The sequence below is a fragment of the Myodes glareolus genome, chromosome 13, assembly GCF_982192425.1.
Source record: "Myodes glareolus chromosome 13, mMyoGla1.1, whole genome shotgun sequence".
In the NCBI taxonomy this organism is placed as follows: domain Eukaryota; kingdom Metazoa; phylum Chordata; class Mammalia; order Rodentia; family Cricetidae; genus Myodes; species Myodes glareolus.
In genome coordinates, this window is record NC_142038.1 from 31,351,358 (window position 1) to 31,372,780 (window position 21,423).

Here is a 21,423-nt window from a genome sequence, read left to right on the forward strand (position 1 = left end):
CACTGCTTTGCTGAGTGCACACCCAATGGCGACCTGCCACCGCTCGGGTCACAGACAGCAAGGGTTATATAACACACGATGGGTTATCAAGTAACTCTAGCACTAAGAATTATAACAAAGTATACCTGCTGGTGGAAACGCTCCTCCTCAATAACCACTCCAAGGGGCTCTTCCTCCTCCTCTTCCTCTTCAGGTATGGTTGTCTTAAAGACTGTACTTCTCTGAGCAACCTCCTAGAAGCAAGATAGCGAACTCTGAGTAAGCGGCCATGAAAAGGAGGCCCTTCCTTCGCTTAAGGAACAGCATGACTATATCAAGGATTTTTTTAAAGCCATTTCATCAGCAGCTTTAGCTAGTGAATTTTGCGTAATTAGCAGCAGTTAGTAGACCTTCAATTTTTCCTGCAGGGGAGCTACTGGGATCCAATTTGAAATACCTGCTGAGCAGTTTCTAATGCTTTTTGCCCTATTCTGTTACTAAAAATTCTGTGCAAGTCACTTGGCATACTAAATTCTCTATAAAACTCAACATGAACTCTGCTTAAAGATCTTAGCTATGAGCAAAGAAAAGCTGCTAAATAAACGCTGAATAAAAGAAGCTGGAGGCCAACTGCTGTACCTCAGGGACCACGGTGGCAGCAGGACCATCTCAGCAGTGCCGAGACAAAGACAGCACCTTCCATTCCACCAGGCACTGGGAGCTGAACAGATTAGCACTAATTACTAGCAGCACTGCACTGAGGTCCAGATGTACTGTGGGAAGCAGAGCTCTGACCATTCACAAAGGTGCACAGAAAGTACCTCTTTCCTCTCTCTCCTAAAGGCTGGAGAGAATGATGGGCTGAGCAGACGCTGCCGTTCAAGCACAGGGCTAACCTGACGATCTAGCAGCAAGTAAATGAGTATGTCCTAGAGAGTGTTCTGAGCACTAAAGAAAACTCCACAGTGGAATTACTTCAGTAGAAGCTTTCAACAGACCCCCCTGAGTTAAACAACCCAGCCGGGCAGTGGCGGTGCACATCTTTAATCCCGGCACTCGGGAGGCAGAGGCAGAAGGATCTCTTTGAGGTCAAGGCCAGCCTGGTCTACATAGTGAGTTCTAGGCTCCAAAGCTATACAAAGAAACCCTGTCTTGAAAAACAAAACAAGGCAAAACAAGACTAAGAAATCCCAAAAGACAGTGTCACGAAGACAGTATCCTGGGGACAGTTTCACGTGAAGAGCATCCGTCAATGTGAAGCATATCCAAGGACATGGTTTGTAAGCAAAACAAGCCTCGAAGACAGGTCCTGTATGGTCTTGAATCAGTGCAGCAGGATGGAGGAAGCTAGAGGCCCAGAGGCCCAGCCAGAAGCTTCAGTTATGTGAAGTCAGTGTTTACAAACACAATCAACACATAAGCAGCAGCCTGTCTTAACCAAAACAACATTATAATGCAGAACCCGAGTCCTACAGCAGACATCAAATGGAGCCACACAGATCTTTGACAAGAATCCTAGGGCTCACATGGAAAAAATACCAAAAAGGTACCCAAAAGGTGCGTGCCACTATCTTACACTTAGTTTCCTGAGCACTGAGAGCTAGCATAGTAAGGTTGACAACACAAACATTTACTAGGCCAACAGTGTAAACATTTACAAGGTCAACAGCATAAGTATTTACCAGGTAAGCACTCTGTATCAGATGCTGTTTTGATAAAATGAACATTCAGAGGTGAAATTACTCAAGGCCCCAAAGTCAGCATGCAGTGGAGACAGACCCTGTCAAGGACAATTGCCCCCGCCTGTGCTAATAAATCAATGCCCTCTAAAACACTATTTCCAATGTGCGACGGTTTCCATTTACTCAGTATGGGCAGTCCTGGTCTAACTGAACCTTCAATCACTTCACATTTCATGGGACTGGTGAAATGAGCGCCACAGAGGCTATGGTAGAATGGCCGTACCTCTCCCTGAGAATTCTTCAGTATAACCTTCACATCTTCACCAGTGCCCCAAGAGTTCTGGTTCTTCCAGATGAGGTCAGTTGGAGGACTGGCTGTGACTCCAGCATTTGCAGCCCAAATCTAGAAGAGAGAAAGGACTTAAGTACACCCAGGGTCTTAAGAGCTCAGGGCTCACATATGTCAAGTTCAGCAACGCGATGAGACTAACTCTTCCTCTAATGGTCTGTGAACTGTCTGCACAGCTTAGAGCTTCTGCAGACCTCCGCTTCCTCATATGACAAACGCACAGACACACAAGCCCCTGAAATAAAGCTGCCACAGTCTGGCCTAGCCACTCCACAAAACAGCTGACCCAAAGCAAGTTTTCTTACTGTCTTCATCCACAAAAACGGGCAACAATGGTAGCTCTAACAGGCGGGATCAATGCTGAAGCAATGACCAATACAGAGGTCCCCGCTCATCCAATGGTACGATTAACAATTAATTGCTCTAGAGCAGTGGTTCTCACCTTCCTAATGATATAGTTTTGATACAGTTCCTCACATTGTGGTGATCCCCAAACTATAAAATTATTTCTGTTGCTACTCATAACTGTAATTTTGCTACTAAAGGTGTCTCAATTGCTAAGACCATCAGAAATGTGTTTTCCAGTGGCTGAGGACCTCTGCTCTATGAGTCAAGGGTCACCTTCCAAGAGATACGGACACAGGCAGATACACACGCACACATGTGCATACCCCTCCAATTTCAACAACAGATGATGTTCTATAGCTAACAGTCTACATGCAGGAGAGTGGCTCGTCCCCAGTGGAAGCAGTGTCACAATGCCCCAACGCATCTCTGATTATGTCCACAGAGAACACAGGAAATGTTCCAGGTAAAACATAACTGCTACTGAAATAAACCAGAGAAATTAAATGCATTCCCCTCATCAGCATGGAAATTCTGCCATATTTTTAAAAGTACTTCTTGGCAGAAGGAAACAGACAGAATGGAAAAAACTGGTCATCAGAAACCCCAAGTACCGAGGGAGAGAGAGAGAGAGAGAGAGATCAACAGGGAAGTGTGCGCTGCTCTGTAGAGAACCCAGGGTCAGTTCCCAGCACCCACATGGGCTTCAGTTTCAGGGAACCTGAAGTTGGCCCCTGGGGCGTGTGCATGGACAAACCTTATGCAATACAAAGACATAGTCTTTTTTAAAAGGAAAAGAAAACCTAAACAAATAGATAAATCCTAGACAAATCATTATACCTCTGCGGTCTTGCTGTCCTCAGTGGCAGATAAAGCAAGCCCTAACCTTAAAAAATTACAAATAAATAAAGAAAAACTGAACTGGTTATTGATTATAAAAGCCTTGATCACCAAAAATGCAAACGGCAGATTCAAGCTCATGCGGAATCTGAGTCTCCATACACACTTCCTCCCTTTAAGTCGCTGTCTTAGGAAAACCAGGCTTTTGGGGGTTTCAGTACTGGAGCAGGAGGAGGTGACTGGACCTGTGCACCACAGATCCCGCGTCACTCCTCTAGATCTGGGCAGAAAGGCCCTGGAGGCATCAAGATCTTCCATGAGCATTACAAATTGAAAGACACATTTACCAGATATAACTGGAAAATGCAACAGGACCTAAACTGGTTTTAGGTACTTCTGGCAATACTTTTCACTGATCTACACAGAGTCACACAGTTGGTTTAGTGTGAGGAATAACATGACAATACGAGGCGTAAGTGCCTGAAATGTGGCTAATTAAATAAAAGATATGCTGTGTACCCACATCTCAAAAACCGAGGAAAGGGTTAACACACTTAACTGAGAAATTTTTTATTGGTATGGTTTTTTGTTTTGCTTTGTTTGGGGGATGGGTTGTTTTTTGATACAGGGTTTCTCTCTGTGTAGCCCTGACTGTCCTAGAACTCACTGTGGACAAGGCTGACCTCGAACTCAGTGCCTGCTTCTGTCTCCTGAGTGCTGAGATTGAAGGTGGGCCCCACTATGCCCTGCTTTGATATGATATTCTGAACAACAGTTCCAGAATTAACTTTATACCTTATACCTTTCTAACCTAACAAGGCTGGGCGGTGGTGGCACACACCTTTAATCCCAGCACTCAAAAGACAGAGGCAGAAGGATCTCTTGTGAGTTTGTGGCCAGTCTGGTTTACAGAGCAAGTTCCAGGACAGGCTGCAAAGCTACAGAGAAACCCTGTCTCAAAAAATACTAACAATAAATTTTTAAAAGCATACATAGGATTTTCATCTTAGCTCTTGGTATTTGGACTGATCCTGCATTTGCCTTGTACAATGTCTGGGAAATCTCCCTCACTATTATGTTCCAAAAAGCTGATCACAATGTGAGCTACTAAAGAAAAAATGCACTGTGTTATCTCACACGCTAACAGTCCTTCTACATAACACCTACGGTGCTGGTATCTGGGGCAGTACATCCAGCGGGGAAAGCAGATGATTGGCACAATGGCCCCACATTATGAGAGACAGAGAATATTCAAATCGAAACCTTCTGAATTAAAAGAGCGAATTCTTTTAAACACATTATGCAGTTTCCCTACGACATACAATAGAACCAAGCAATCTTCTCGCTATAATTACTAAAGAGAATAATAGAGCAGTTAGGATATTTGTTCTCATTTTCACCCATTATTACAAAATTAACCCCTGCTATTTTCAGAGAGATGTCAAAGCTCTCTATACTTTATAGGAGTTCTAACCTGCATTCTGAGCCTTTCATCTTAAATAGTAAGGTTTGTACTAAGAAAAATTATAAATATGTGTGGGAGGCTAAGACAGAATTGTGATCATTTCAAAGTCAGCCTGGGCTGTAGATAGAAGGAGACCTAGGCAGCGAGGGGGCAGCCAGGTGTGGTGGTGTCAAGCTTTAATCCTAGCATTTGGGAGGCAGAGGCAAACTGAACTCAAATGCCAGTCTGATCTATAGGGCAACTTCCAGGGCAGCCAAGGTTACAGAGACCTTGTGTCAAGAAGAGAAAAAAATAATTAAATAAATGAAGGGTGTGCATGTGTGGTATAAATATGCTAAAAATAGGTACCTTTTGTTTTCTTGAGACAGGGTCTCATACAGCCCAGGCTGGCCTCAGACTCACTGTGTAGCTGTGAATGGCCTTAGACTCCTGCCCTCCACTCCATTTCCCAAGTTCTAGGACTGTTAAGTGTGGTCATCACACTCAGCAGCACTTTGCTATTTTTTCTAAGAATCCACAAAAGCAATGAGCAGTCACATCTACATTCTTCAAGGATGAAATGCCTTCTTTGAAAAGAATGAAGTTAACAGATTTTCCTGTTTCATAATTTGCTTGCTAAGTAAAACCAAAGGAATCTTTTGCTTGTTATTGATTTACACTTCTCTAAAACTCAATGAGTTACTGTTTTAAATGTGCTTTAGAACATATCGGTAGAAAGCTAAGTTATAACAAAGAATTAGAATGCCATTTAGCCCACCTCTCAAAATCTAGAAACTTAAACGATGCTATACCAAAAGTCCAGCACTCTGAATAACCTCTGTATGCTGTGAATACCACTGTTTAATAAAGAAACTGCCTTGGCCTGTTGATAGGGCAGAACTTAGGTAGGTGGGGAAAGCTAAACTGAATGCTGGGGAGAAAGGTGGAGTTAGAGAGAAGCCATATAGTCCCGCAGGAGACAGTCGCTGAAACTTTGCCTAAGCCACTGCCACGTGGCAATACCCAGATTAATGGAGATGGGTTAAATTAAGATGTAAGAGTTAGCCAGTAAGAAGCTAGAGCTAATGGGCCACGCAGTGATTTAATTAATACAGTACCTGTATGGTTATTTCGAGTCTGAGCTGCCAAGCAGCCAGGAACGAAACAAGTGGTCCCTTGCTACACTATCCCTGCCTGGGAGGACATTTTTGAAGGGGAGTGGTCTGTTTTGTTTGCATTTGTACATCTGTGTAAGTGAGTCAAGAAGAGGGCAGGTGTCAGGTCCCCTAGAGCTGAATCCACAGGTGGTTTTAAGCCACCTGATATGGGTGCTGGGACTGAAGCTGGTCCTCTGGAAAAGTAGCAAATAGGTATTTCAGGATTTCTGGAGACTAGGTTTCTCTGTGTATCCCTGGCTATCTTAGAACTCTATAAACCAGGCTGGCATCAAACTCAGAGATCTAGCTATCTCTGCCTTCCTAGCCCTGGGTTAAAGGCCTGGCTTTTATTTTCTTCTAATTCTTCCTGAGATTTTTCTTGAGATTTTTCACACAAAGTATTTTGAGCATATTCCTGCCCCGTCCCCAGCCCCTCCCCTCACTGCTTCTCTCTCCCAGCCCTTCCCAGTTAGTGTTGCCAGTCTTGGGATTGGAATGTGGTCAGCCTATTAGGAGTCACAAACACATTAAAGGAAACTGAGTCTCTTTTCCCACAACTATCAAACGCCAATGGCTCCTCAGCTAGTGATGAGTTTTCATGTCTACCTTCCCCTGAATGCTGGGATCTCACCTGGCTGGAGCTGCAGAAAGAGCTCTCAACTGGTCCATCTCCCCAGCTTAAGCACATTATTTGAGACAAAGTCTTGCTAGTATGCAGATCAGGTAGCTTTGAACTTGCAATGTTTGGCCTCAACCTCCCAAGTAAAAGAGTTGCAGGCATGTGCAGCCAACAACATCTGGCTGCTGAAATCCAATCCCGCAACTTCAACCAAGGCTTCAACATGTTAAAATTTGTCCAAGGCAATTTAGGTAGCCGCTGCTTTAGGCTGATGCTGGTATTAGCTTCCTACAATTCTTCATGCTTACAGTATCTTGGATTGCATTAGGTACAAGCATCAGTCAAGAGGGAACTATTTTATACCCACTGACACACACACACAAAATCAATTCTTTGTACCACTCTTACCTTAACAGCACACATAACCTACTAATGTAAAGACATTCATAGTCCTTTTCTAAAATGCTGGTATTTCAGCCAAGCTGTTGTTTTGTTTTTCATTATAACTATTTTATCTGTGATTAAGACAATGAAGTTAAACAATGACTGAGTTAATTCACTTACTGTAACAGTCTGGCCAGCCTTCAGCACATATCTTGAGGTATATTTGTAAGTGACCGAAGTGTCTCCAATTTTTCTGATCATCTCCCAGCCTCCCATTGGTTGATCCTAGTCACAAAACAATATGACAAGGTTACTTTACAAATACAGAAAACTATGAAATAATAATCCATGAACCCATAAAGGCTCTGAAGCTAAGGCCTTCCCAGGATAGGCACTGAACTTTGTCTCCAGTAAAGAGTAACTTCATGAACACTGCACCCCACCAGGAAGGTTCTGAATTTTAAAGGGGACAAAACACGGGGGAGACGAAAACACAGCAAAGCCTAGTGTTCACTGCTAAATCAGATAGGTCCTCATGACTTACAACAAAACTGAGCCATGAAATCATAAACAAAACACCTAATGTCTGACCACTTTCCATTTTAAATTATACAATCTCTCGGCCGACAAAGAAGGGAATTTTGTTTTTGTCTTCTGCATCTGGGCCAGCTTTGCCCAAAAGTAACAATTTTTTTTTTAAACTGTTACTAAAAGGGTTTATAGCTAAAGAGGCAGAAAGACAGCAAAGTAATCAGGCTCCCCTCTAGGCTAGCCTCGCCTCTGAGATCTGGAAACACCAGGCTAGAGCAATGGTCGCTACTCTGTTTCCAAGTTGTGGCCAAGCAGCCCCAGAGCCCAGCCCCAGAGCCCAGTCTCTGACTTAGGAAAACAGTGGTGCATGCACAGCAGCCTGGTAAGAAAGGGAGTGAGCTCACAATTTTTAGCAGACCCTGAACATTTGCTTCAAGTGACACTGCCTTCCCTGTGCTGAATCTCTGCTACCCCCAACACCACCCCACATCTTCACAGTTTCATCCATGAGAACCAGAGAGCTTTGAGTCCTGGTTCTAAACCTCAGAAATCCCTGTAGTGGATACTTCCTGTTCAAATAAACTATTTCAAGACAGAGATTCATGTTATTACTATGTTTATATGAATAAGATAAAGAACATTTGTTCATTCATTAACTTTGAGAGGAAAAGCTCCTTCAACATACCTGCCTGCACCCACATCCTTCTACAAAGCTTTTATTAATAACTGTGACTACACCCACCTGGCTGCAGAAAACTTCTGCTTCATCTTTGGGAAGGCCATCATGAAAGGGCCAAATCTAGGCAACAGGTCAAACAGCTTTATAAACCAAGATTCACAAAGAAAATCTTAGGCTGGGAAGGTGATTTAATGGGTAACAGTAGTTGCCATCAAGGCTGATAACCTGAGTTCAATTCCAGAACCCCACATGGTGGAAGTAGAGGGGACTCCTCCGACCTCCATACCCAGCACATGGACACCAACCCTACCACCATAATAAATAAACAAGCATAAGAAAGAAAAAAGAAAATCTGGCATATGCATTTAATCCCAGCACTAGGGAAACAGAGGCAGGTGGATCTCTGTGAGTTCGAGACCAGCTTGGTCTACAGAGTGAGTTCCAGGGTAGCCAAAGCCACACAGAGAAACCCTGTCTCGGAAAACCAAAACCAAACAAAAAACAAAGAAAATCTGCAGGCCACAAAAGTCTTTAAGACTGAAGCACACATGGTGGACAGCCATTGCTTTCCACAGCGGTCTGCAAACCAGGCCCAGGGAGATGGGTCCTTTCTTTACCTGTTCAGAAGTGTTCTTCAAGCGGATAAACTTGCCATCAACATCTATCTCTTCAATGCACACATTCCCGGTGGCTGAAGCTGAGTGGGAAATGCTAACACTACTGCTCGCCTCTGACTCTTCCACGTCGACCCTCTTCCGTTTTCCTCGAGTGGTGCGAACGCTGCGACTGGACGACGCTCTGGACACGGTCACCCGGGAAGAAGGACTTGGAGAGAGCTTTAACCTGCACAGGGAAGAAAAGTTCTGCTGACGGAGTGCAAGCGTCTGCCTCACTTAGGCTTTGGGCTCCATGGGCATTTCTAAAGTGAGGACAATAAATGTCTTACCTAACGCAACATCCAGTCATGTTGGGATATTACATTACTAAAGCAACTAAAATCTCCAATGAAAGAGCCCACTTGATATTTAAAGTAATAACAATAAATGAAGATCTATTTCTAGGGTCTGGAGAAATGGTTCAGAGGTTAAGAGCACTGGCTGCTCTTCCAGAGATCCCAAGTTCAATTCCCAGCAACCACATGGTGGCTCACAACCATCTATAATGAGATCTAATGGCCTCTTCTGGTGCGCAAGCACACATGCAGGCAGAACACTATTCATAATAAATAAATATTTTTTTAAAAAAGTCTATTTCTATTTAAAACTGATGACAGAAAATTTCAAAGTCACTTTCTTCCTTTTTAAAAGAAATGTTTTCTTTTCCTTACAAGGGAGAGCATTTAATAATGCAATTACTTTCCATGTAATACATTTGGAAATATGTACTAAAAGACATGTAAACCAGTTGTGTTATTCATGTTGGAGAATATACTAGGTTTTATTTTTGTTTTTCAAGACAGGGTTTCTCTATGTAGCCCTGGCTGGTCTTCAACTCACAGAGATCTCCTGAGCACTGGGATTAAAGGAGTGCACCACCTCGCTGAGATGCTCTAGGTTTCTTAGAGACACTTTGGAATGCTTGAGTTCCTTGCATGGGATAGTAAATCCTAGTCGGGCTGTTTTGTTCATTAAGACAAATGATAAATGTCTTAATGAGACAGAAGAGAAGGCTTTAAATTAAGGCAGTTCTAAAATACTGGATATGAGAGAGAAAGAGAGAGAGAGAGGATGGCCCACCTATGGAGGTCAGAGTACAGAGAGGAAAAAAGTGAGAGCAAAATGCAGCTTGCGGGGCCTGGGGATGCCAGAGAACCTTACCGCTCCTCCTCGCCTTCTAAGAGCTTCCGGTAGGCGCTGATCTCCATGTCCAGGGCCAGCTTCACATCAAGCAGCTGCTCATAGTCATTCAGCTGCTGCTGCATTTGGTCCCTTATCTCCGCCATCTCTCTCTCTTTGTCAGACAGCATACGGCGAGAGTTGTCTTTCTCTTTAGCAAGCATGTCCTCCAGTTCTTGAATCCTTTCCAAACACGCTCTAGACTTCAGAGTCAAAGGAGCACATTCACTTTCTAGGACCATTTCAACATGAGTACAAGGCAGCTATTTTAAACCATCTCCTGAACTGGAGAGCAAACACAGCCTCGCAGGAGCTCTAACTCAGAGCTCAAAAGATCCTGACTATGAGAAATTAAACCCCAACTCCTTAAAATATAAAACACAGCTCTTATAAAAGCTTTGGGTAACAAAAGCCTAAAAAGAACTATTTCTCAAATTAAAGTTTGGAAATGTATGGGTAAGTTGTCAGTATTGTCCAAATGAACATTTCCCCTACAGCCATGGAGCCCTAGAGTCTGCCTTTCCTGCAGGGTCCTCCCGCCAAAGGGAACAGTCCTGGGTATGTGAGAGCATGCTCTGACCAGCTGCTAGGGCACGTTCTTAAAACCAAAGCAAAGGGTTCTGGCTACCGTGTTGAATGTGCAGTCTCTTTAGGGTAGCCCCACCATGCCCTGTTCAGTTACACAGCACACGTGCTACATGGTAATATGTGTAAAAATGTTACTGGAAATACAGAAGCTTTATCTGGCATACAAAGTTAAAAAAAAAAAAAATCACATTCTACACCAGGAAGTTCATCCTCAAAACCTTGTAGCTCACTGGGTAATCATTCACCCATGTTTCTCCATGACAGAATTCCTCTCAGTAGCCTCAGGAAATGACAGGAGTAATCGGCTCAAAAAGAATGGTGGAAGCCAAGGCCCTCAGAATCCCAAGTATCCACACCAGCGGCAGAGACAGGGACTTACTGTGAACAAACTTACACTGTACTAAATACTGCACTACTAGACTCAAAATTTTAAGCACATACTGGGGCTCAACAAGTAACTCGATGATAAAAACAAAATTTCTCAGACAGGGGTTACAAACAGGCAAGAAACCAAAAAATAACCCTGTAGTATCATATGAATTTCTGCTTAACTTAATATAAATACACTGTGCAATGGTGGTGCACACCTTTAATCCTAGCACCTGAAGGCAGAGACAGGCGGATCTTTGTGAGTTCAAGGCCAGCCTGGTCTGCAGAGCAAGTTTCAGGACAAGTTCCAAAGCTGTAGAGAAATCTTGTCTCAAAAAATTAAACATATGACTAGACAGAACAATTACAGATTATGGCTGTGCTAAATTAGCATGTGCATGTGTACACAAAGGGTATATAACCTGTTCTATGAGAAGGCATGTGTGTGCACAATCTATTTTATAAGATGGCCCAGAAGCAGTTATCAACATCAAAAAGCACACTGTGTGTTTATGCATGCGCACACCTGCACCTCATGTCCATTCTATGAGAAGGCCCAGATGTGGGGGTGAGAGGGTAAATAGCATGTTCTACAAGGCCCAGGGGGGAATAACCGGCTCTATGAGGGTCCAAATGTGTGTTGGGGAGTGTATGACATGTACAGATATGTAGGGGGGAGTGCACATAGGGGTATAACCTGCTCTATGAGGGCCCAAATGTGTGTTGAGGAGTGTATGACCTGACCCATGAAAATGCTCAGATATACAGGTGTGGGTGTCAGGGGCCAGAACTTATTCTGTCCTATGAGAGGTCCCAGAAGCAGAGACAGCAGAGCACACACGTGTCCAGATCTCGACACTCACAAACCATTATCCAGTAAAGAGAACCAGGACTTCTTAGAGAAATATTTGATTCTATGGCTGGGACACAGAAAATTTATGGTAAACCGAAAGCATATTTTAAAACCAGGTAATAGATGATCCTAGGGCTGTGGCTCAGTGGAGTCCCTGCATAAAATGCACAAGGTCCTGGGTTCAATCCCCAGCAACACAGGAAAATAAAACTTCCAAGAGTGATCGAGCTAGAGAGGTGACTTGGTGGCTTTAATAGAGCAGATTTATAATGAGTAATAGATCCCTCTCCCTAGAACATGGAGCTTATTATTAATTCTTGTTTTGGTGGGCCAGACAGCAGGAAATAAAGACCACTGACCATCAACAGTGAAAGAAAGCTGGTAAATGCCACCATAGTCACACATCCCCAGTGATGGTCACATGTCTGTAATAGGTGATGAAAACGGGCACCTGAAACCCACAGCCTGTCCAATCACGTGACAAACACCAGGCAAACCCAGACTGAAGAGTAGCTAGAGGAACACCAGGCCCATTTTCCTTGAAACTCAGTCATTTAAAAAAAAAAACAAAAAACCCACAACCCACAGGCATATCCTATAAGACTATTAGACCAGGAAAGTAGGAAGTATGTGATTCCCTGGAACACAAAGAGGGCAACAAGAGAAAAACTGGCAGAACCCATGTAGTCTACAGTCTAGTTAACAGCAATGCACCATTGCCAGTTTCTGCATTTGACCAATGTCCTGTGGTAGCACAAGATGCTAACGCAAGCAAACCAGGTAAAACAGAGGACTGTCCTGTTTCTACGTTACTCTGAATCTAAAATTTGGCCAATAAAGGGTCAGTAAGATGGCTCAGCATCCTGATAACCAGAGTTCCATGCCTGGAACCCACATGGTGAAAGGGGAGGAACCAATTCCAGAAAGTAGCCTCTGACCTCCACACACCAGCCACTGAGGGCACAGCAAAAGGGAGGGAGACCACACGGCGGCCTCAGATCCTCCCTCCACTGAACTGCACTGCGGAGCCATGCTGTAAGGAGTCCACTCCCCACCCGTGTCTCACTTAGTCTCTAGTTCCTTTCTAAACAAGCTAAATTCAAAATGCCTACTCGTCAATCTCTTCACTTTAGGGGTGTTTGCCACTAAACCCAGCAACCTAAGTTCAATCCCCAGAATCCACATGGAAGGAGACAGACACTCAGCTCCCACACATTGTCCTCTCCCCTCCATATGTGTCATGGAACACACGCACACATGCAATAAATAAATGGGAAGAAAAAAAAATCAACAAGTTAGCACCGAGACAATGCACCGAAACCAAAGGTCTCTACCGCACACTGCTTTTGACAATACAGAATTAAGAGTGAAGAATCAATCTAGGTGTAAAACCTTCTTAAAATACTATGAGTTGATTCATTATTTTAAATGGAAATGTTTAAGTTTTACATTAAATATCTGGTTACACCTTTGTAGACACATAAAGAATCCGAGAGAGAGGTCAGACCCAAATGCCCCTAGATCTGCCATTCATCCCTGGACAGTCCACCCACACTATACAACAAAGGGATGGAACAAGCTTACCTCCAGATCCTGCGTCAACTTTACAACTTTATGCCTGACATCGATGATCTCAGATTTATGCTTAAGACTTCATTTATTTTTATGGATCTGAGTGTTTTGCCTGCATTTCATGTATGTAGACCATGAGATGAGTGCCCGGTGACAACAAAGGTCAGAAAGGAGTGACAGATTCCCTGAACCTGGACTCAGATGGCTTTGAATTGTCCTTTGGGTTCTGGGAACCAAACCCGGATCTTCAAAGAACACTAAGTCACTTAACCACTACTGAGTCATTGTGCTAGCTCCCAGTCTTACTTAAAATTCGTAACAACACAGTGGTACTGATTCATTTATGATACAGATGCAGTAATAGTTCCCAGAGCTGGGTGTTAGAAAACCAGAGCCATGTGTCTCTGGTATGCCACTCTTGTAAGGCAGGTAGACTCAGATCAAATACAAGTACAAAATTCCTAGCACCAAAACAATATTGCTATCATCTATATACTTAAACCTATCTTCTAAATGTATTTCTCGAAAGGTTGCTTCAATCTGAAATTTAAGAACGTCATAAGCGATGGGCCACATTCGCAGGAGGAAAGCCTTATGGCCCAACAGCAGCATGACGAAACTACCATGACTCAACACACTCAGACACACTACGGAAGAGCACGAAACAGATCTCCTTTCTAAGATGGAAAACAATCACCAACACCTCTTATCAAGCTGGATACAGTGGCACATACCTGCAATCCCAGTACTTGGGAGTATAAAGCAGGAAGACTGGGCGAGTCTGAAGCCTGCCCAGGAACCCAGCAAGTTCTAGGACTACACTACACATACATGATGTGTGAATGTCTTCATTTATTCCTCAACATAAAAGCTATCAGTACTGCCTAGAGGGAAAGATTCCCTCTGCCCTGATAAACTAAAACCTAGCTGGAGCTGGTGCTTGTTTACTAGGGCAGTAGGCTCCTAGAAACCCCAAGGATGCCAGTTTAAAATCCACTAACCTGAAGGCACTTATACGAAAGGGAGTGAAAACAGCAGAGAAACAGGAAAAGACTGAACCTGGGTCAGGACCTAGACCTGATTCAAGTCCCCAGACCTACCACTATTTAACCACAGTCAGTCTCTGCCTCCTTGGCTGTAAAACAAAGATCAGCCTCAAGAGAAGTGAAGCCAAATGCGAGCACCATCTGATGAGGGAGTGGTGAGTGCGTGGTATCAAATCAGCTCATCGAAGGAGCACAATGGCCCACTTCCAGAAGCTACCAGTTAATGTCCTCCCCCCAAAGTCACATGTTGAAAATCCTACTTTCCAACATGGCAGAAGAGAGACGATCTTTCTATTGATTCCTCCCAATGAGAGTTAGTACTTTCATAAAACAGGCTCTGAGTAGTATGTGTATTTGCCCTCCAATAGCGAGAAGACACGAGACGGCCTGATCTGAGGAAATGGAAATAGTCTCACCATTCAGTCCTCCCTGGTCTTAGCCTTCCCAATTCTGAACCAGGGCCTTTGCAGCTGGCTCAGTGAGTGACGTGCTCAACAAGTAACCGTGAAGACCCGAGATGTGGGGGGGGGGGGGGGGGGGGGGGGGGGCGTGCATGTGTGCGCACGCGTCTGCAGTTTACAACATTTTGTTGGGCAGCCCAAGAGAACTGAGGCAGATGGTGCAACAGAGAACAAATTCCTCAAAGAACATTTTCAACAAGAGCTGGGTATGAAAGAATCCTGGGAAGGATGAGAAAAACCCTTTGGTATCCTGACGCCTCTGGCAAGTCATTAAGCTCACCATGCTCTGTGGTCTGATCATTGCTGGGTGAAAAGTTCAAACTATAGCAGGACAAGCTCCAGACTAATTCTGAGATAACGGAAAGCTTTATGACATGAGTGATAAAGAGCACAGGCAGCCACGTAAACATCCGCGCTGGCTGTTTACTGCCCTAGCTCAGGTGACTGCTTTTCTGTTTCACTTTCAGAAGCTCACAATAAATGTTTTATACCTCTAAGAAGATTTTGGTAAAAAGAAAAAAGAAAGAAACAGAAAGAAAAGTTTGCTCAATAAATAGCATGAAGTTTAAACAAGTTTCTCCGCTCAGGAAAGGAAAGCTGGAATTACTTCCCACATAATTAAAGAGAGCGGCAATGTTGAATCCACGTGATTCCACATGTCAGCTTTATTTATCCAGCATCGCCCTGTAATGGAACTGACTCAAAGCCACATCCAGGCCTACACTCACCTCACCCGGACCATGCCGCCACAGCAGACATCCCATCAACAAAGAAATGCAGTCACCTGTCACTGAGGTTTATGGGTAAGTTGAGGCCAGTGGCTTACTAATGGATGCAGAGATCATAACCATTAAGTAATTTCACACTGCAAGGGGGGAAAAAGGCATTCCGCCCACAATTTTGTTTTCCTTCAGTTTGTTTTCAAAGTGTGAAGAGAAGGAGAGAGTGGGAGCAGGGCCGCAGAGATGAGACTGAGCACTATCGTGGCACGCCAGTGGTGTGTGTGTGTGTGTGTGTGTGTGTGTGTGTGTGTGTGTGCAGAGAGGGATCCAGAGGTCACCACATAACCTCCTAATTAATTAGGAATAAGGTGCTGTTCAGGTGTTTTGGGAAGGAGGGGGAATTTTGAGACAGATCTCATTACATAGCCCAGGCTGGCCATGCATTCACTATCTAGCCCAGGCTGGCCTTGAATTTCCAGCAGTCCTCTTATCTCTGCCTCTCAGGTGCCGGTATTGCTGGTGTGCACCAAGCTATGGGATATTTGTGTGATGAAAAAAAAATCTAAAAAAGCACTATAAGAAAACCAGGAGGGAATGTCTCATCCCTGACGAAGGCAGAGCAATGGCCCAGGTGGCCAGCCGTCCAGTGAACTTCCATTCTGCCCTGAGGCAGAGGCCTACTCACCTCTTTCTGTAGGTTGGAGAGTTGTGAGGAAAGGCTCTCGATCCTCATGCGGCTCTCCATCAGCTCCTCCCTGGCACTGTTGACAGTGGAAGTGTTCATCTCTGAGGACAGCCTGGCGTTCTCCAGCTGTAAGAGCAGGAAGCCGTCAGTCTTAATCAGCAAATGAGGAAGCAGGACTGACCAAGACACTTCCAACCTAAGCCCTGCCGGTAACTGGCTGACGAAACAGGAAAATCATGACTGGTCGGCTGACGCCATCACCAGACACCGGTCTTTTCACACTCGCTTCTAAAGCTATGGATTTAAACAACTTCAATGAATCTAGTTCAGTACTCCATCCCCTAAACATTTACTATCTAGGGTACCACTAACTAACGACAATAAAAACTTGGCTGTAGTGATTGATGTTTCTAAAGCAAACCATCTATATTCCAAACCCACCAAATCTAACATAGAATAGACTTTGTAACCAGATAGTTCCTTTCAGAAGCAAAAGTGAATCTCATAAAAAAAAACAACGCCTACATGTCCAAATGCCGCATGTGCTGTGTGTGTGTGTGCACACGTGGTGTTATAGAAAGGAATGAGAACTAGCGATGGGAAAGTGTTTCGATGTTTCTTCTCTAGTTCAGTCTGTGGACTCTCCCGCTCTTCAGCTGTCTAGCAAGTGCGGGGTGGCTTCAACTCGCTTCATTAGATGCCAGCACTAACATCAGTGTGAGGCCAAGCAATGAAAATTATTCTAAATGACTGCATCGACTGTCTAACTCTGCCTCGAACTAATATTTTTCATTTAGTCATATAACATTTAACATAAGAGAAAAATCATTTGCAAACAAAACCAAGACGTATCATGTGATGTGTTCATGACCGTGGGCTGTCTGCACATTTCTAAAATGAACACTGTCAGAGTTCCCATTGTCCTTTCTATAAAACAGAACAGCCACCCAAATGGAGCAACACATCTGCATACACAGGCAGTGTGGACATCAGAAGCCGCAGTGCAGAAAGGCTCCGGAAGCACTTGGGACTGCACAGTATTTAAGATGCTTCAGGCCTAACTGCTGATGTGACGTGAGTGGTCGTCGACACAAACATAACCCTTTACTTCTAGCAATACTGGAATAACCCATTTCCATCTACATCCTAGTAGCATTTAGTCTGTATGAAGGCACACTAAAAATACATTATGTTTATTTCTCAAGAATAAGAGAATCATTTCTTTCTTCTATTTTTTTTTTAAGATTTATTACGTATACAGTGCTATACAGTATTCGGCCTGTAAGCATACCTGCCAGAAAGGGCACCAGATCTCATTGCAGATGTGTATGAGCCATCATGTGGTTGCTGGGAATTGAACTCAGGACCTTTGGAAGAGCAGTCAGTGCTCTTAACCTCTGAGTCATCTCTCCAGCTCCTTTTTTTCTAATTATTTAAAGTTTCTTTAAAATTTTTCTTCATTATTTTATGTGTATAGGTATTTTATTTGCATGTATATTTGTACGCCATACTGAATGCAAAGGGAGAGTACTGTATCCCATGGGACTATAGTCACACACAGTTATGAGCTGCCATGTGGGTGCCGGGAATTGAATTCATGCCCCGGAAGAGCAAGCAGCCTAACCACTGAGCCATCTCTCCAGACCCTTGTTCTGGTTTCTAAAAAGGATTACTGTGGATGAGAGAGCTCAGCAGTTAAGTTCTGGCTGCTCATCGAGGACTCAGGTTCAATTTCCAGCACACACATGGTAGCTCACAACCATCTATAATTGTAATCCCATGGGATCCAATGCCCTCTTCTGGTATGCAAATGTACAGACAAAACACTATACACATAAAATAGATAAATAAATAAAACTTAAAAGAAAAGCCTAGAACAAAAGAAGTGAGTGGCCTTCTTCAGGATGCCCGAGGTGCGCTCACCTTGGCGTGGTAGGTCTGCTCCAGCTCCTCCTTGTACAGCCTCACCTGGGCGTCGTGCTGCTCTCGCATCTCGTGCAGAGCCTGAGCCAGCTTGTACTCATATTCAATCTGCCGCCCAGAGTCCACCTCCACCAAACGTGTTTCGTGCTTCCTTCTTGTCTCGTTGATCTCCTGCAGGGAGAGATAACATAAAACCAAGTTGTTTACAAGGGCCACACACTAGCACCAGTCTGAGAAACCCCAGGGCTATCCATCTGATGCTTCATATACTAACCTCAGAACAGGCCCACGATCACTGTTGCCTCAGTTTTCAGGTAGAATATCTCTGGGTATAACTAATGGCCTAACGACGTCCTAGGAACCTCCCAGCTCCTTTCAGGGGTACAGCTATTTCCCTTCACTGACGGCAAGAAATGGCCTGATGGTTTACTAAAGCGCTACGGAACTGTGGGGACCTAGACACACCAAACACTAAACAGGGTTTGTGTTTCTAAGATGCTTACTAGCAATCGTTCAGATACCTCTAGAAGACAAGGAAAGTCAAATCTGACAGCACAACCTCAGGGGTGTGTGAATCCTTAGAATCTGCTGTTCCACTATTAGTAACCGTGTAGTAGGGTCTTATTCACAGCACTATCCTTGACTAACCCTTCACTGTTTTAAGAAACTGTCCAAAGTCGGTGGTGGTGGCGCACACCTTTAATCCTAGCACTTGGGAGGCAGAGGCAGGTGGATTTCTGCTAGTTCGAGGCCAGCCTGGTCTACAAAAGCTCCAGGACAGGCACCAAAGCTACAGATAAACCCTGTCTTGAAAAAAAAAACACACAAAAAAAACACAAAACAAAAACAAATAAACAAAAAACCCAGAAACTGCCCAAATAACCTGGAATAGGGAATGTGGCTAGGTACAGAAGCCCACTAATAAAAATTGCCTGTTTTAGCTTCTCATTATGAACATGTGTCCCGAGTGGGAATAATTAAAGAAGTCACAAGGGGGCACTATAACCCATTACAGTTGATTGTATAAATTTGTATAGTGCTAAGGATTGACCCCAAGATCTCACAGGTTAGGTACATATTATATCACCTACCTAATGCCTACTCCTAAATGTATTTTCCTTCATATTTATTTGTGGTTCTCTTAACCATTAAAAAAGAAAATATACTTGGGGGAAAAAAATCAGAAACCCAGGCTTGAAATCACAGCTCTGTTCCCGAGCTAAGGGCTCTTTGAGGAAACAAGGCTAGAGAAAAACTGAGCCCTAGCTACCAGCATATCCTTGTCAACCTCCTTGGGTCTTTTTCTCCTTCCTCCTCCTTTCCTCCTTAACTGTTTGTAATAAAAAGATTAAATGTTTTTATTGGGCAGAGTCCTCAATGTTGGAACAGACTAGGAGAATGAAGTAGTATTTCAAGATCATTCTAAAAAAAAGACAGACACCAAATATTCAAACATATTTCCCACTATAAAAAATACTGAATTATATTGTTGTTGCCATTTCTCAATTACTATCTTATGTACAAGAAACATTTCTAGTTTCTTTACCAATAACATTAAGACAAATGACAGAGCAGGGACAGCCATAACAAAGCAAAACAAAAACATAAATCCACTTAGATAATTCAATGCTTATTATCAATTTAGAGATCAGTGCTGGCTACACATTACAAGAAACTTTTGTATGCAGTATTCATTTTGATTCTTTCCACTCCTTACGTGGAGAAGTAGGGCCAGTGTTTGGTTTGTTCTTTACATGCATGTGTGGGCCTTGGAGTCCAGCAGCCAGCTTATCCTAGGATCTCCTGTATCTGTCTCTAAAGCGCTAGGATTTTTTGGCTTTTTTGATTATTATGAGGTATGGTAACTCGTTCCTTTTTATTTAATTTTATGTGTCTGGGTGTTTTGTCTGCATACATGCCTAGCACTAATGGAGACCAGCGGACGGAGTTACAGTTGTAAGCTGCCACGTGGAAGAGCAGCCAGCACCACTGAGCCATCTCTACAACCTACCTGTTTGCCTTTGTCACAAGTTTGCTGGGGTCCTCAAAATTGCATGGCTAGTGTTTTATCTACTGAGCCATTTCCCCAGTCAGTATTCAGCTTTAAATAAGAAACTGGCTCAATTTGTCCCCAAGATCTGACTGCTTTTCTAGTTCACTTGGCAACAGTAATATCTTTTTTTTATGTATATGAATATCTTGCTTTCATGTATGTCTATACTGCTTTCAAGTCTTGTGCTCAAGAAGGTCAGAAAGGGAGATGAAGCCCCTGAAATTAAAGTTAAGAATGGCTGCAAACCACCATACGGATGCTGGGACTTGAACCTGGGTCCTCTGGAAGAGCAGCTGGTGCTCTTAACTACAGAGTCAGGTCTCCAGTTCCAACAATACCAATCTTAAATACTGTTCTTACAAAAATGAACCAATTCTTGTTATTTTCTCTAATTTAAATAAAACAAACTTGTTTCTAATTCCTACTTGATCCTAGAGATCAAGTAAGTTTAGAGTCACTGTTAGCAAATGGCAAATGTTCCACACCCACACTACTCTGAAAGACACTGACTCCTTAATGGCTTACCTTCCTCCTTAATTCATGCCTATCTGCTTCAATCCTCCGGAAACACACATCACGGCTTCCTCTTTCTAATCACAGCTGCATTGCTGACCCTTCAACCACTGCAAGGATGGTCAATGCTACTCCAAGTTTTACATAAACACCTATAAATATTTCGAGTAGCCAGACTTCAATAAAGCCACTAATAATTTCATCCTCTGGTGTTCAGACTTAATGCAGTCCCTTTCTCCACAATGCGCCAGAAGTAATGGTCTATTACTTCATCAATTAGGTCAATAAAAGAGAATGTGGCTTCTCCCTTGTTCTGCTCACTCTCTCATGGCTCTCTCTGAAGAAAGCACATCCGAAGAAGCCGTGTGCAAAGGACAAGTGGCAAGGGACTGATGCCTCCAGCCTCCAGCCTTGCAGTGAGCTCAGAGGTACTTCTTCCGGCCCAGCTAAAGCTTGACAACACACTCATGAGCCCGGCCTCCAGGTTCCGTATCTCTAAACAGTGTGACGGTCAAAGACTGTGGTTCTAAATTGCTGCATTTGGAGAAATCTGCTGGGCAGCCATAGCTGAAACAATCGCTTAAGCATTTCTGACGGTCCAGCTGGGACAGAGTCCGTCAGAGGTGACCTAGTGCTGTGTACTCAGCGGCTTCAGTTTTTAGTGCTTTTAGCATTGGCACCCGCAAAGTGTCTCCTATCCCCCAAACCTACCATCTCTTTATCAGCTCTCTTTTCTTTATAGAAAAGAAATAATACTTTGTTGTTATCTTTACTTAGTGGGGGGTTGTGCCGCA

The 21,423-nt window shown here is 43.6% G+C and overlaps 1 protein-coding gene across 1 annotated transcript in view; it reads right to left on the minus strand.

Moving 5' to 3' along the window:
• Lmnb1 (lamin B1) overlaps nucleotides 1-21,423 on the minus strand; it is a 45,870-nt gene that overhangs the window by 3,382 nt on the left and 21,065 nt on the right. The window contains exons 4-10 of the mRNA XM_048419186.3: nucleotides 18,064-18,234; nucleotides 16,141-16,266; nucleotides 9,827-10,047; nucleotides 8,627-8,852; nucleotides 6,980-7,084; nucleotides 1,945-2,064; nucleotides 126-233 (exon numbers count right to left, since the gene is read on the minus strand). Of these exons, the coding sequence (XP_048275143.2) occupies nucleotides 126-233; nucleotides 1,945-2,064; nucleotides 6,980-7,084; nucleotides 8,627-8,852; nucleotides 9,827-10,047; nucleotides 16,141-16,266; nucleotides 18,064-18,234 (1,077 nt within the window). The remainder of the gene's footprint in view (nucleotides 1-125; nucleotides 234-1,944; nucleotides 2,065-6,979; nucleotides 7,085-8,626; nucleotides 8,853-9,826; nucleotides 10,048-16,140; nucleotides 16,267-18,063; nucleotides 18,235-21,423) is intronic.